General features: G+C 37.1%; 1 protein-coding gene across 1 annotated transcript in view; it reads left to right on the top strand.

The window, feature by feature from the left end:
- Positions 1 to 16,039, top strand: part of LOC150097235 (sodium-independent sulfate anion transporter-like) — a 217,815-nt gene that overhangs the window by 182,984 nt on the left and 18,792 nt on the right. The window contains exons 14-15 of the mRNA XM_090407626.1: positions 3,079 to 3,137; positions 13,286 to 13,372. Of these exons, the coding sequence (XP_090263752.1) occupies positions 3,079 to 3,137; positions 13,286 to 13,372 (146 nt within the window). The remainder of the gene's footprint in view (positions 1 to 3,078; positions 3,138 to 13,285; positions 13,373 to 16,039) is intronic.

The following is a 16,039-nucleotide window of genomic DNA, read 5'->3' as shown; positions in this document are numbered from 1 at the left end:
TAGTTCTGCTAGCCACAATCTCACACCAAATGGCCTCAAATGTGCTCTTTTCTCTATCCTGCAATTCAACTTCTATTCTCCTTGGCTGTAGCTCATCAGCTATCATCAACAATACTCCCCCCCCCTCCCGTTTTATTCTCCCTGTCATTCCTGAACACACTATACCTATCACATTCAATCCCACTAGCTATATCATCTACAGTCAGCCATGATTCACTAATACCAATAACCTGTGGTCTGGAAGTGCCAACCATGGCAAAAACTCTTCCTTCTTGTTCCAAATACTCCTAGCATTAGTGTACATGAATTTAAGACCCCCATTAGCCCCAACCCAACCTTGATGCCTTATATTAACTGTCCCACTCTGATTTGTTGTCCTTATTCGCTCGGGCGTATTATATTCATTCATACATTCAACTGCCTCCCTAAGGACTGTATATCTACCCCCACCTTAATAAATCTAGTTTCCCTGAATTTGCACATCTATATTCAGCAACACTTTCTCAAGTCTCCTTACACCGTAACCATTCAAATGCAAGCCATCCATCTTATAGAGATCCTTTCGGCCATCAAAATCACTCCACACATCCACAAATTCCACACCACTTGTCATACATAACCCACGCATAGTCATTTGCAATTATGGCCCTCCTTTTAAACATTTCACTGTCATACTGTGGCAAAAGACTAATCATTCTAACTCTATCATGCTTTTCTTTTGCTACCTCAAACAATTCATTCAGGTCTTCTATCATTTCCATTTTATCTTCTTTCAAATCATTTGTACCTGCCACAACAATCATTTCTTTCACCCTTTCCTTTTGCTCTCTAATAGACTCAGTTACATCCTTTATGGTCGCACCAGGTTGGTACGATTTTGTCAAATTGTCTAACACACCTCGTACTAATGAGTCTCCATACAGCACTCTATCCTTCATTTTGTTCATGTTCACACTCATATGCCTATTTTTCCTGTCATACTTTTTATTATTAGTTGGTTCATTCAGTCGACTTTTGCTCATACGCTCTAGCTGCTGTTTTGCCCTTTCTATCGCACCATTCAACAACGCGATCTCGCTCATTGCATCTATCTCATCTTTTTTATTCTCTGTAAAACCATTAATACTATCATTCACACTTTCACAATTTTCTGGTACTACCTCGCCGTTTCTTGTCATATCCCTATTTTCTTCATTCTGAAGTTTGACAAAAATATCACGATCCGAAATACACTTCAATTCCTCATTCTCCCTATATTTTCTACACACATTCACTCCTTTATTATCTTCTAACCACACTCTGACCGCACTCCGCAAAGAATATATTTCACAGATAGTACACCGAATCATCTCCTTTACATTACTGTTCTTGAAAGAAGATGGCGAACCATCATTACATGCTGCCATTTTCCTTCGTACTGGAGCCATTACTAGTAACGTATTTTATCAAATTATAAATTATAAACACCAAAAACACACAAACAGACACACTAAAATACACAAGGCAAACAAACTACGCAATATTAAAGTAAATTTATTAACGATAACTGAAAATAACGCTAATCTTATCTGGAGCTTTCACGAACACTACACATTACGAATCCCTCTAGCGGCGACTTCCCGACATAGATTATGTTATAAAACACTTTAGTACACTAATAAAACTATAATAATATACTAAAATTACACAATTAAATCTAACAAAATATTTAATAAATCAACAAAAATCACAAATCTTTCAGGAGCTCTCCGACAGTATGTCCTTTCACCTGCTAGCCTCTACACCAGTCCATAATACGCTGTAGAGAGCTTCTTGAAATGCCCAATTCAAGACCACGGTGCTGAATTGATGTTCCTGGACTTTCAGCAACACTCTCATGAATTGCTTCGATGTTTTCTGTTGAAGGACGGCCAGAGTGCATAAGATCACTAATTGATCCAGTTTCCTTGAATTTTTTAATTAATCTTTTCACAGTTGAAGTTAAATCGCTATTCCGACCATATTTTGTACGAAAATTGCGAACTGTAGCTGCCAAACCTTCATTATTTTTAAAATATTGCTCAACAATGAAAATGTGTTGTTCTTTCGTGTAGCGCTCCATTTTTAATAACCCTGAACTGTCAGCTGTCACACTGTCTTTTTTCTAGTTGCAACATTTTACTGCACAAATGGCGCTAAATTTAAATCTTGCGTGAATTTTGGGACACTCTGTAGAAACCCCCACAACAACCTGCCATCACCCAGTACAGTTCATGCATAGTTATTCCTTATGCAGGTACAGCATCCGAAAAGATCGCAAAACTTTTGCAACTTTGCAACTTGACTGGTTTGAGTTGCATTCAAACTAGTCAAGACTGTGTCACATTTTTAAGATTGCCAAAAGACATTAATGCTTTTTTCAAACATGCTGGAGTGTACACCATCCCATGTACTTGTGGTCTAAACTATATAGGACAGACATAGAGATCGCAGTTTGAAAAAAAGAACATATAGGAGATCTTAATAAGAACAGACAACTCAGGTCTAGCCCATCATTTCACAATTACTAACCATAGTATTGATTGGGATAGCAGCTCCATGCCTTACCTACAAGAAGATTTCTGTTGTAGAAATTGTAAAGAGGCTGTTGTAATCCTCCGTTCTGGAGAAAATCTTAACAGAAACCAGGGAATAATAAAACTAACATATGGAAAACCTTAATAAGATCACTCAGTCTGCCAGAATTTAATTTCGCTCAAAACTACAGAACGTGCTCTCATAACAGTGACTAACACAACATGCTCCATGTGTGGAATGTTGTGTTCTGTTTTAATGTTTAATTTATACAATAGTGTTACTCTATTTTCTCTGTACTAGCCACTTTGAGTTTTTTCTCTTGCCATTATAAGCCCTGAAGAAGACGGACAGCCTATTCGGTAAAAATTGTTGGTATTAAATGTTTATAAATCATGGTCAATTAATTATATTATATGTTTGAATGACCAAATTATATGTATATATGATTATATGACATGGTCAATTATGTTTGAATGACCAAATATAATCTAAACAATTAACTTCAGTTTCGTTTCATTTCAGAATTGGACTTACTGCCTTATACAGCAACATTTGTCTGTTCTTTCTGTTTAGGATTAGAGGTATGTAGAAAAAAAAAGATTATATCTTTATTTTCACTAACATATGTGGCCTATTACTGATAGTAAATAGATACTTCTCCATTGGTATTTGTGACAAAATGGTAGTGTGTAAAATGCAAAACAGATACTGCTTTACAATCAACAGTTACGGGTTCAGAGCCACGTGACATGGATATTGTGAGAATCTTGAGACTGTGGCGAGTTCTTTTGTATGGTATGAGTCCACCACCTTGCATGTTGGATGTGTGTAGTGGCATGCATAAGTACCATGTTGGTTTTTAAAGCAGGGATCACTGATCATTTGACCTTAAGCTTATCCACAGCTTAAGGTCTTTTGGAATATACTAGTCGTACGTATGAGCATTATTAAATAAAGATGACAGTTTCAGGAACTGAACATTGTTTTTGATACAAAGACATTCTAGAATGCTACACAGGTATAAAAAATCTTGAATCTTATACATTACGTGTTAAGATTCAAGATTTATTTATAGTTCCCTATAAAGCAAAATCACAACATTGAGAGTTGATAAAGATGAGGCAAGAGATTGTTTGCACTTTTACGATTTTGCTTTATAGGGAACTTTTACGATTTACACTTTTACGCTTGAACTATGATCATGAATTAAAAAAATAAAGAAAACTTAATTTGATATGGAGGCTATATTATTTTGTAAGAATTGGATTTTCATTAATTTATAAAATAATTGTTTGACAAAAATAATTATCTCAAATTAAGTTTTTGGGTCCACATATATTCCCTGATGATTTCTCAGTGACTGGGATGAAATATTAGAATTAAATATTTTTAATCCTTTCTCAGTGCTGTTTCACTCTATTATCCTTCCTACTGGCCCACACCCACACACACACACACACCTCCAACAAAAGTGGATGTGATGCATACTATCTATTGAAACAACAAGGATAAGATGTGCAGTTGCATATCTATTTATTAAGAGATGTGATAATTCGCACTAAGATGCTAAATACAGTTAGCACAAAAAATGCCATTGGTTTTCCAAGGTGTAATATACCTAAGATTCCAGTTGGTGAATATATAGCAAGGAACTGTATTTCTTGCTATTGGTAACTGAACACAGCTATGAATGCAAGGTAATTTTGGTTAATTGTTTTCCTTAGTGCGAATTATCACATCTCTTAATAAATAGATGGGCAACTTCACATCTTATCCTTGTTGTTTCAATAGATAGTATGCATCACCTCCACTTTTGTTGGAGGTATGTGTGTGTGTGTATGGGCCAGTAGGAAGGATAATAGTGAAACAGCACTGAGAAAGGATTAAAAATATAAAAATATTTAATTCTAATATTTCATTCCAGTCACTGGGAAATCATCAGGGAATATATGTGGACAAAAGACTAGTCCTAGCTAGGTGGAAGCACCCTATGTGGGCATCTGATGGTGGCCTAGGATGTAAACTGAGATCCCAAAGTATTAGTGTTTCCCATATTTTGGGAAATTTAATGCAACTGTATTTATTAAAAATTCGGCTGATTTCTGAAAGCAGCTGCAGATTTCAAAATAGTCTCTCTTCTAAATTTACTGTAATGGAGCATGGTGGTCTTTTTCTAATTGATTTCTATGAGGCATATCACAAGTATGGTCTGCAAGGCCTAATTGACCATAGTCATGACTGCAGATGTTTTTTTTTTAATTCTTCTACAGGGTGTTCGGGATAAATTTGACATATTTATAATTAATTATATTTTTCCGTAAGTTACATGTATTAACACACACTTCTCTTCATTTAAAAGGTTGGACCCTTCTTAATTCATATACAAGATGTCAGAAAGGATGGATAGCTGGAACCCACCTGAATCATGGAAGAGAATAACTTGTATCATGATGATTCGTGCCGGCCATCAAAATAAGGATATTTCGACTGCTGCCCAATGCTCCCTGAATACAGTAAAAACAATCAGGCATGAACTAGAGGCTTGCATACAGTACAAAGGACATTCCTCGTGTAATGCAGACTAAATTTCCCCAAACTGTGATGGTTTTCGGATGTGTATCCTCTGAAGGCAATGTGATGCCTCCGCATTTTTTCCAAGAGGGCCTCAGGTTGACTTCAGATGGCTACGTGGAGTTGCTAAACACTGTAGTCAAGCCCTGGATAACAAGGGTAGCCAATGGTAGGCCGTATGTATGGCAGCAGGATTCGGCCCCTTGCCACACCTCTGGGAAAAGTCAAAAAATGGTTGTCTGAAAATTTCTACGACTTCACCAGTCCAAATGTTTGGCCTCCAAACTCCCCAGACCTTAACCCATGGATTATTTTGTATGGGGCGCAGTTGAAAAAGACACCAATCGCACTTCCAGTAATACAAAAGCCCAGTTAATGGATAAAATTAAAACAGTTTTTGCGGCCCTTCCCAGGGAGACTGTAGCATCAGCTTGTTCGAGGTTCCGAAGCAGGATTGAAGCTGTGATCGATGCTAATGGTGGTTATTTTGAGTAAATCTTGTTGATAGTATTGTAATTAACTCTGCCTGTAATGTTTTTTGTCAATTCATTAAATTTAATAGATACAAAGATTTTCTTTTTCCTTACGAAACTGTCAAATTTATCCCGAACACCCTGTATGTGAATGTTGGCTGATCTTCCTGTTGAAGTCTTCTCAAAAAAAAGTTTACTCTTGGCCTCCTGAAATCACAAAAACTCCAACCCTTTGGTTCTCACTCCCTGCCCTGGATATACAGATTACCAAAAATATACAAACCCAGTTCCTTCCTAAGACCTATAGTACAGTCATAGTACTTCCTATAAAAAAAAAAAAAAAAAAAAAAAGCAACACCTCTATCCATTATTGTTATTATTAAGAGAGACCTCCGAGGAGTGAGGGACCCATTGAGGGAGTCCACATACTACATGCACCAGCTATCATACTTATTCTTCAATTCATTCACACTGCTTGCACATGCCACACCCAATAGCATTCCAATCAGGCACCACTCTATGAGAGAAAAATCTAGCCCTCACCCCTTTCAGAAGTTTGTATGTCTCAATCATATCACCCTTCTTTCTCCTGTTTACTAGTGTCTGCAGTCCAAATTCTTAATCTGTCTTCATAATCAGTATTCCACAAGCCTGATATTTTTTTTAACACTCTGCTTTGCACTTTCTCCACTATCAGAATCACAATGGAGACCAGACCTGTGCACAATAGTCCAAGTGAGGTCTTATCAAGGCCTTGTAAAGAGGCAAAATGACATCTTTATCTTTACACATAAAAGTTCGTTTCAGCATTGCATTTATCTTTTGAGTTTTTATTTGCAATATTTTCTACATGGCCCCTGAACTTCAGCTTACTGTCTACTAACACTCTATAATCCCTAGCCTGATCAGTTTCTTCTGGCATAATCCCACCAATATGATACAGCATTGAATATCTAATCATGCTGGCCAAGTGGTTAGCATATCTGCTCTCCAACCAAAAAGGCTGCAGGTTCAAATCCTGCCTTTGGAATGGATGTTTGTGATTGTCTGTTAAAATACTAGTGGTTGGCGGTAGATGGCGTTGGTGTAGATGATGAAGATAGTTGCGATTGGTGGAGACGAAGAGTCGTAGAGTAGGTGCCCTCCCTTGATGAGTCTTTGAACTCCCTGGAGGTGTTAAGTAATAATAATAATGCCAAAGTGCATGACTTTATATTTACTGGCATCCATTTTCCCATGCTCACAATTCCAGCATATTCAAATGATTCTGCAACTACTGTATATCGCCTGTCAAATCCTTCTCAAAACTTTAAAACTTTTATTGAGAATTTAATGTTAGATATTTTGGTTAGCTTTGATATCACCTCACTGTTCTCTTAAATGACACTTTATCACTTATAAAGAAAGTTTTTCCTTCTGATATTACTGATCTGTTTTCCTTTGCTGTCCATTCTGAATATTTCTCTTGGAAGCACAAAATTTATAAACAGTGGTATGTCTGTAGGTTTCCCCTCTCAGTCCCCTTTCTAATTTTTTTCTGGAATATTTTGAAAAACAATCTCTTCACTCAGCTTCTCTCAAGCCTTGTATCTGGTTAAGATATGTGGATGGCATGTTCTGTTTGGCCTCATGACCCAGATATATTAGACTTTTTCCTCTCTCACCTTAATAGTCTTCACACTAGAATTCAGTTTCCATGGAAAAAAGAAACTAATAATAGTTTAGCCTTTCTCAATGCCTTGGTAACATGCCTACTCAATGGCAACCTATCCTTTTCAGTATACAGGAAGTCCACCCACACAAAAGATAAATTCACAAACTTTCCCATTACCCCTCTCAACCATTTGGCATCATCAAAACACTAACCAATAGGAACTATAACCTAGATTCCAATGAGTCTTCTTTTACAGCAGAACTTAATCATATACACCACGCCTCCTTATCTAATGGCTAGGGTTCTCACACTATCAAAAATATAATCAATCCTCCCAATTCTTGACCTTCTCTTCAGAAAGATTTTATTAATGCTAACATCATCCCCTATGTCCAAGGCATTTCAGGAAAAATAGCCAGTCTTTAAAAAATACAATCTCTGCACAGCTGTTAAGCCCTATTGAAAGCTTGTTAATCTTATATGTTCTACTAAAGATCAACTCCCTCTTTTCTCTGTGCTTGGAGTATATAAAGTGCCCTGTTCCTGCAAGTTGGACAGAGCAATCGGGGCTTGTAGATATGGCTCATAGAATCAGTTGGGGAAAAAAAGACCACCATCCTCATAGCAGTAAATTTAGAAACTGGAATCTAGCTGCTCTCAGAAATCAGCTTAATTTAAATAAATATGGTTGCAAAATATCCTAAAATATGGGAAACAATAATACTTCAAGATCCCAGTTTACATCCTAGGCTGCCAACAGGTGTCCACAGAGGGCAACCCACCTAGCTAAGAATAGTCTTTCATCCATGTTTCATTTAGTTTTGTGTTGTCTTTGCTTGTGTGTGTGTGTGTGTGTGTGTGTGTGTGTGTGTGTGTGTGTTACAAGTCCTATATTGTGCTACTTGACAATGTCTCAGTGACTGAGATGAAATATTAGAAGAATTAAATAATATTTTTAATACTTTCTCAGTGCTGTTTCACTCCATTAAGCCTTAACACACAGAAGATGCAGTTGGAGTAACAGATAAATATAAACAGTTAGCTAAACCTAGCCTTCATATGTCTAAATATTTATTTTTATTATTAAGCCGTAATGAACATAACACAGTACATAAATTTCCAACTAGATATTGTAGATTTTTATTTCTGATCTCTACAATCATCACTCATTTTTGTGCTTATTATAATACAGTAGAATCTGTTTTAACCAGCAGCAACAGGACTTTGCTGATTCCAGATATGAGATTTTATTGGATAATTGAATATATATTCAAGAACTTACCTGTTCATGTTTTGTGATGCCATCTTTAGAAATTGCAGCATGCGAAGTTCGTTGGTCATGTTTTTCAAAATCTGCCAACCATAATTAAATAAATAACATCAAAAATCATGCAGATTTTTTAAAATTTAAAACACATACACATAATTTTATATTTCACAAAATAATTTAAATGGCATTTAAAAATTACAGTACGTATTATCACATGAAAGTTGTTGTGAATTTCTTGTTATGATGACATAACTTCGAATATCTGCCTGGCTTACAGGATTGTCACTGGAGCTTTAAAAATTCTGTGTATACAATGAAGTTTCATAATGTCATGTGCTGACATAGATGCACACTGCTTGGCAAATCTTATGAAAGTCTGCAATCCTTCGTCAGCTTTCTTTCATGTAACTTTCTTGGTCTGCATGCCGTCATCTTCATTCTCATCTTTCTCCTTTCTCAGTACATGTTTAATTATTTCGTCGTCATAAGGACAGAGATAGTGACTGGAATGAAATTGTTTACATCCACCCAAGCCTGCACCTTCTCTTTGCTAACACTGGATTTCTCCAAATGTGTTAAAATCCAAGATGTCAGGCATGGGATATATTTTAAAACCACAAAAATCTTTGTCACTTGATTTGTCATCTTCAAACATGATCGTTGGCCACAATTTACACCAACAGTGACATAAAGTAATGTTCTTTACATTCTTCCAGGCAAGAAACAAAGTAAATATGTCATCTTTCAATGTGAACTGTTCCTGAAAATCTTGGACACTACCTTCAAAGTTCACATATCAATGCATAAAAAGGAGCACTAATTCATCTTTATATTCTCGATGATTCCTTGGTCCATTAGTTGGATAAGGCTTGTTATGCTGGGTAGCAGAAACATAACACAAATGTTTTCCACATTTAAGTCTTCAGTTGGGGGATGGGCGTGGCAATTGTCCAACAAAAGAATCACTTTTCTGTCTGGTGGTAAACCCTTTTTCCTAAAATGCTTCTTCACACTGGGCATGAATACACTATGAAACCATTCTTTGAATATGTCGCAATCCATTCATGCATTCTTTTGTGCCTGATAATGGATAGGCGAATTTTTTGCATTTTTAAAGCGCTGTGGATTGCAGTACTTGCCTACCACTGACAATCTTATTTTGTACATACCTGCATCATTTGCACATACCACTACAGTTATGCAGTTCTTGTTCTGCTTAAAGCCCTTTGGCGAGGCTTCTGCTGCACAAGCCAAAGTTGACGTGGGAAGACACTTCCATAACAGTCCAGTCTCATCGGCATTATATATTTGTTCTGCAGTCATATTATTTTCATCCACAATTTTCTGAAACTGCTCAATAAACTCATTCACAGACATTTCATCGGCATTCCTCTGTTCACCAGACACATCTAGCTTACAGATTCCATTCCTTTCTTTGAATCAGTTAAACCACCCAACAGAAAATCCACACTCGCCTTGCATCTTCATTTTCCCTTGCATTTCCTTTGCTTTTCTTGCAGCATCAGTCCAGAAATGCAAGCTCCCTCCTGATCTTTTCAGGGCCCACTGCTCGTTTAACACATGATTTAATTCTTCACACCAGAATTGGTGTACAGTTTTCCAATTTTCTGCAGCTTTTGTAGATTCTGTTTGCATCATGGATCTCTGGAGTTAACCAGCTTGTTTCTTTATATCGTACAAAGTTGAACGTCCAACTTTATACAGCGACACCACCTGGACTAGGAGCATACATATATGAATGCAGTTTGGCTCGAATTCTGGCTGCACAATATACAAAACAACCCATGTGATCTCTTAGCCAATGAGCCGCTGAGAGTATTGTGACTCATATGTTCAGGAGTCATGTCTTATGCGACTCAGCTGTACATATGACAATGTTGCTAGAATGCAAGCCCATTGCATATTTTTCTTATCTTATAGGCTTAAATTTCAGGTTTAAATTTAGACCTTCGAAAGTGCCATTGTTTTGGTATTGCTGGTTATGAAAAATTTTACTGTAATGAATAATTGTGTTAAACTTCACTGCCAGCTCTAGCTATGATCAAATGAATCAAGAAAGTGATTCAAGGGCTAGGGCATACCCCCTTAGGTGACATGCAGCTACATCGCCCTACAGCTGTGAGAAGTGGACAAGGGTGGATGCGGTTAAAGAAGTGAGCTCAGTGGGTGGAGAGAATGTTGTGAGTGGGAACGCTGAATGTTGGAAGCATGACTGGGGAGGGGAAGAGATGTGGCAGACATGAAGAGGAAGTTGGACATTTTGTGTGTTCAGGATACAAGGTGGAAGAGGAAAAGGTGAAGGAACTAGGAGACTGGTATAAATTGTTCTACTCTGGAACAAATAGAGGACAGAAATACTGTCAGAATTGTGGTGTGTGGCAGAATGAAGGGCGAAGTACTGGAAGGGCATAGGAGGAACAACAGGATCATGCAAATGAAACTGGGTCTTGGAGAAGAGCAAGTGGTTATCTTATATGTATATGCCCTGCAAGTTGGCTGTACAGCAGAGGAGAAAGATGAGTTGTGGAATGTGCTAGATGAAGTAATGAGGGAACTGGAAGAAAATGAGATGATTGTCAGAGGTGACTTGAATGGACACATACAGGAAGACAGAATAGGGACTGTGAAAGGGTGCATGGCTGCCATGGAGAAGGAATGATGAACCAGGAGGGAGAGATGATTGTGGACTTCATGGTTGCGTTTGATCTGTCATTTGTGAACTCGTTTTTCTGCAAGAGGAACATTATAGCATTTAGAAGTGGTAACAACAGTTTACAGATTGACCAAATTTTGACTAGAAGAAAACATCTTAAGGAAGTAACAAATTGTTAAGTAATCCAACAGATCAAGTGGCACAGCAACACCAGCTGTTGTGTGAAGCCTTTAAAATAAGATCAAAGATAAGAACCTTTGGGAGCCATGGGATGAAGACAATTAAGTGGTTTCTTAAAAGAAGAGAGTGTGAGAAACCTTTTTAAGAAGGGGGTGTTAGAGAAGATTTCGAATAGACTAGAAAGTGTACAAGATTGGTGGAGACATAATTCAAAAGCAATTCTGAGCTGTGCAATCAAAGGGCTTGGTGAAACATATGGATAGATTAGAGAGCAAAAGGAGGGTTGGTGGTGGAATAATGTACAAGAAGCAATGATGGCTAAGAGGAAGGCAAAGCAGAAGTGGGACGAGTCAAGAGTGAAAGAGGACAGAAAGAGAGAAGCCAAGAGTTGTTGCACAGGCAAAGGTCATGGCATATCAAGACCTTTATGATCAATTAGAAATAAAGGAAGTACAGAGAAAAATGTATTGATTGGCAAAATGTAGAAATAAGGCATCAAAGGACATATTATATGTGAGGCAGATCAAAGACTCTGGAGGAAGAGTAAGGAGGGATGTGGATATAAGAAACAGATGGAGAATATACTTTGAAGGGCTTTTGAATGAGGAAAATGCAAGGACTTACAGAGAAGATGGGCAGCCTTATGAGGAAATGGTGAAGAACATTAGTAGAATGGAAGTGAAGGAGGTCATAGAGGATGAAGAATGAAAAATCAGTGGGCTCTGACAAGATCCCAGTGGAGGCATGGAAGGCACTGGGGGAATTAACCTGCTGTGGGTCCTGTTCTTAAAAGTTTGCCAACAGGAAAATATACCTGAGGAGTAGAGGGAAAGTATTCTTTTCCCCATCTACAAGGGTAAAGGGGATGCACAAGACTAAGAATTACAAAGGAATAAAATTGATGCCCCACACAATGAAAATCCTAGAAAGGGTTCTTGATGGAAGGAGATGGAGATTGCAAAGGAGCAATTTGGCTTCATGCTTGGTTGATTGATGACAGATGCTATCTTTGGGTTATGGCAGATGATGGAAAAGTTTTGAGAGAAACAACGGGAGCTACATCCGGTGTTTATTGATCTGAAGAAAGTGTACGATAGAGTGCCAAGGCAACTGGAGGTGTCTGAGGGAGAAGGTACCAGTGAAATATGTCAGGTTGGTGTAGGAGATATACAAAAATGTGAAGACAAGAGTTCAGACCTTCTTGGGAAAGACAAAGTTTTCAAATGACAGTTGACTTGCATCAAGAGTCAGCATTAAGTCTGTTCCTGTTTAATATTGTGATGGAGGAGGTGAGAGATGATTTACCTTGGACAATTTTGTATGCAGATGACATTGTGCTGTGTGCAGAATCGAGAGAAGTGGCAGCTGAACTGGAAAGATGGAGGAAAGTACTGGAAGAGAGAGATGAGACTGATCAGAAGTTAGAGTATGTGTTGCAAAGTGAATGGCAGTCAAGAGACAGATCTGGAAGGAAATGTCATCAGAAAGGTTAGGGACTTTAGATACTTAGGTTCAACAGTGAAATAGGATGGAGTGGCTGAGAAGAAAGTGGGATACAAGCTGGATGGAGGAACTGGAGAGAGAGATGGCTGGAGTGGTGGGAAGAAAGGTCATGCAGATGGATGCAAGGGAGGAGGACGTGTGAACAGCCAAATAAGAGATGGAAGGAGCTGGTGGAGGAGGACTTGAGGATGAAGAACTTGGATGTTGTTACAGCCCAAGACAGGTGGATGTGGAGGAGACTCACTAAAAACAGCAATCCTACTTAAGTGGGACAAGCTGCAGAAGAATTGTGTTAAATAAAATGCATGCTGTATAATATTTTTTCTATGAAAATATGACTCACAAAAGGTACATTACGTACTTATGTATGTATACTATGTTCATATCTATTTTATTATTTTCAGTATGGAATAATAATAGGAGTTGGTATTGCTGTCATCATTTTATTATATCAACAGACCTGGCCAAAAGTTGACATCTCAGTAAAAAAGGTAACTTAAAGATTTTGATATTTTTTTTTATTATAAAATGATAAGACTTATGTTACTGTTAATCCATACATAACAAATGGTCAAATCTTGAATGAAGCTCTGTTACAGCCACAGTTTTTATTATGATATTACAAATTACTCACTATAGCAAATGGCATTTACTAGCTAGCCAAGCTATTTTACAGCCAGGTTGGCTGAGTGGATGGAGCTTCTTCTCTCTCCAACCAGTAGACTACAGGTAATAATAATATTATTATTATAATATGGGCTCCTCCATGGAGTCTGAAGACTCATTGCAGGAGACCCAGTCTATCCACACAATCTCTCATACCTCTTCTTGAACCCATTAACAGACAAAGTACACACAATTCACTCTGGAAACCCATTCCACTCATTCACTACTCTCCAAGCAAAAAATCTACTCCTCACACCCCTATTAACCACACCTTTATTCAATTTCAAGGGATGAATCCTTGTTCTGATTCCTCTAGCCAACTGCTGAAATATTATGCAAAGGCACAAAAAACCAACTAACATCTAAAACATATCATATCAAAAAATGGCACTACTTACTTCCAGTAAATTCACAGAATACAGTGCTAATATGAAGGAAATATATTCTACACTGAATGAATCTTACATTCAAAAACTTTCATAATCATCACAAACCTCATTAAAAAAAAATCTAATGATGCACAACACAAAATTAGTAACTCAAACCTAAAAGCAAGCCACGTACTTTCCACCCATATCCAAATTAGAGCTGAAAGATATTCTCTTCAACTAAAACTGAGAAATTCCAGCAATAAACAAAATCAGACTTACAGAACTTTTAAACATGTTTTGAACAACTAAATCCTGTTTTTCTGAAACTTTGAACATTGCATTGCACATGGATTTTATTCCATAACAACTAAAAATCATGATAACTGCACCTACTTACAAGCAGGGAAAAGAAATGACACTCTTTGCAGACTTACAGCTAGCTTACCAGTCATCTCCAAACTTCTCGGAAAAATGATACAAGACTATAAAATTACTTACAGATATCTCTCACAAATAATCTCGCAAAAGCAGTACAGTTTAAAACAAAAGTGCAATCATGAAAATATTGCTAATGCTATATAAAAAAAAAAAAAAAAAAAAAAAAAAAAAAAAAATAGAAAAACAAATTCTCTATCTTTATACTTGAGCTTAACCATAGCTTTTGACACACTCAGCTATGAAATATTGTATCAAATTATACTAAGATTGAATCAGAGGAATAATACATATCTGGTTTAGAAATTATCTGTCACATAGAACTCCAGTAACAAAAATAGACACAAATCATGGATAGCATATATACAAATGAGTTATAGCAAACTTTAGAGAATTTCCATCATGCTTGATAGGAATTGTCTGTACTGTTTTCATACTTCAGAATGCATAACACTTAAGCTTGGCTGACTCTGATCTGCTGCCCAGTACCCATTTGCTCATATTAACCTGCCTATTCAAATTTTCTTGCCTGACCATTCAAATATTATCATTATTTTGTACTAGTCTATTTAAATTATCTTAGTTGTTTCTTAGCTTTCTTAACTAAGTGTGTCATTCACTAGCAGCTAAACTGGCTATCTCTCACTTCGGTGCATCCCATGTATCATTGACATACAAAGTTGAGTAACAATGACTAAGACAAATTCCTCTAGTATGCCACTGATTACTTTCATTCTTCTCCACTTCTTTATATACACTTTCTGATATCTGTTGACTTAAAGATTGATTATAACTAAAATGAAAAGCCAAATGGTTATTTTTCTGGCAAAGTTAATTAAATTAAGGGGATAAAAATCCCTTATTATTTTAGTCAGTATGCAAAACTCTAGGTATTTTTACTCTAATATATTTTTATCCCCTTAATTTAATTACTTTGGGGGAGACCACATTCTTACCAGGCGCATCCCCCAGGTGGCGGATGGGGGGAAACCCAAATGGGTTGCTCTAAATAAAGAATAAAGAGCCATGGACCAAAGGATGTAGCAGAGGCATGGCAAGCTAGCTACATTATTATGCCAGTAACTTTCATGAGCAGGAGAAAGTCTACAAACCGAGATAGTGCTACTGCATACGGGACGACCGACATGCCTACTCAAAGACCACATAGAGTAGGTGAGAAATCGGCAATGTGGTCAGCCAAGGATGTGAAACATGCAGCCCCCTTCAACATAAGATCATTATACTCACCTGGAAAATTCCAATTAGTCCAGGAAAATTTAAAAAGACTGAAATGGAGTATTTTAGGTTTATCAGAGACACATTGGTGCGGAGATGGATTCATGGATTTACCAGAAGGAAGACTGTACTTCTCAGGAAGAAAAGATAACATACACAGAGGAGTTGCATTACTAATTGAAAAGAAACTTGCACACTCAGTAATTGAAATAAACCCAGTGTCTCCTAGAATAATAACAGCCAAACTTCAAGCAAAAGAAAAAGGTCAAACAATTAAAATAATCCAAATATATGCACCAGACAGTAACCAGTCAGAGGAAGAAATAGAAAATTTCTATGAAGAACTACAACAGGAAATAGATAATCCCAAAAATAGAGAACTCATGATAGTGATGGGAGATTTTAATGCTAAAATAGGACAGTTCACAGCAGACTAAAAAGATGTGATGA

The sequence above is a fragment of the Typopeltis vanoorti genome, chromosome 17 (genome assembly GCF_054136105.1).
Source record: "Typopeltis vanoorti isolate ZY-2024b chromosome 17, IOZ_Tvanoo_1.0, whole genome shotgun sequence".
NCBI classification, from domain to species: Eukaryota; Metazoa; Arthropoda; class Arachnida; order Uropygi; family Thelyphonidae; genus Typopeltis; species Typopeltis vanoorti.
Note: the sequence above shows the minus strand (reverse complement) of the source record. Positions and strands in the feature narration are given on the sequence as shown.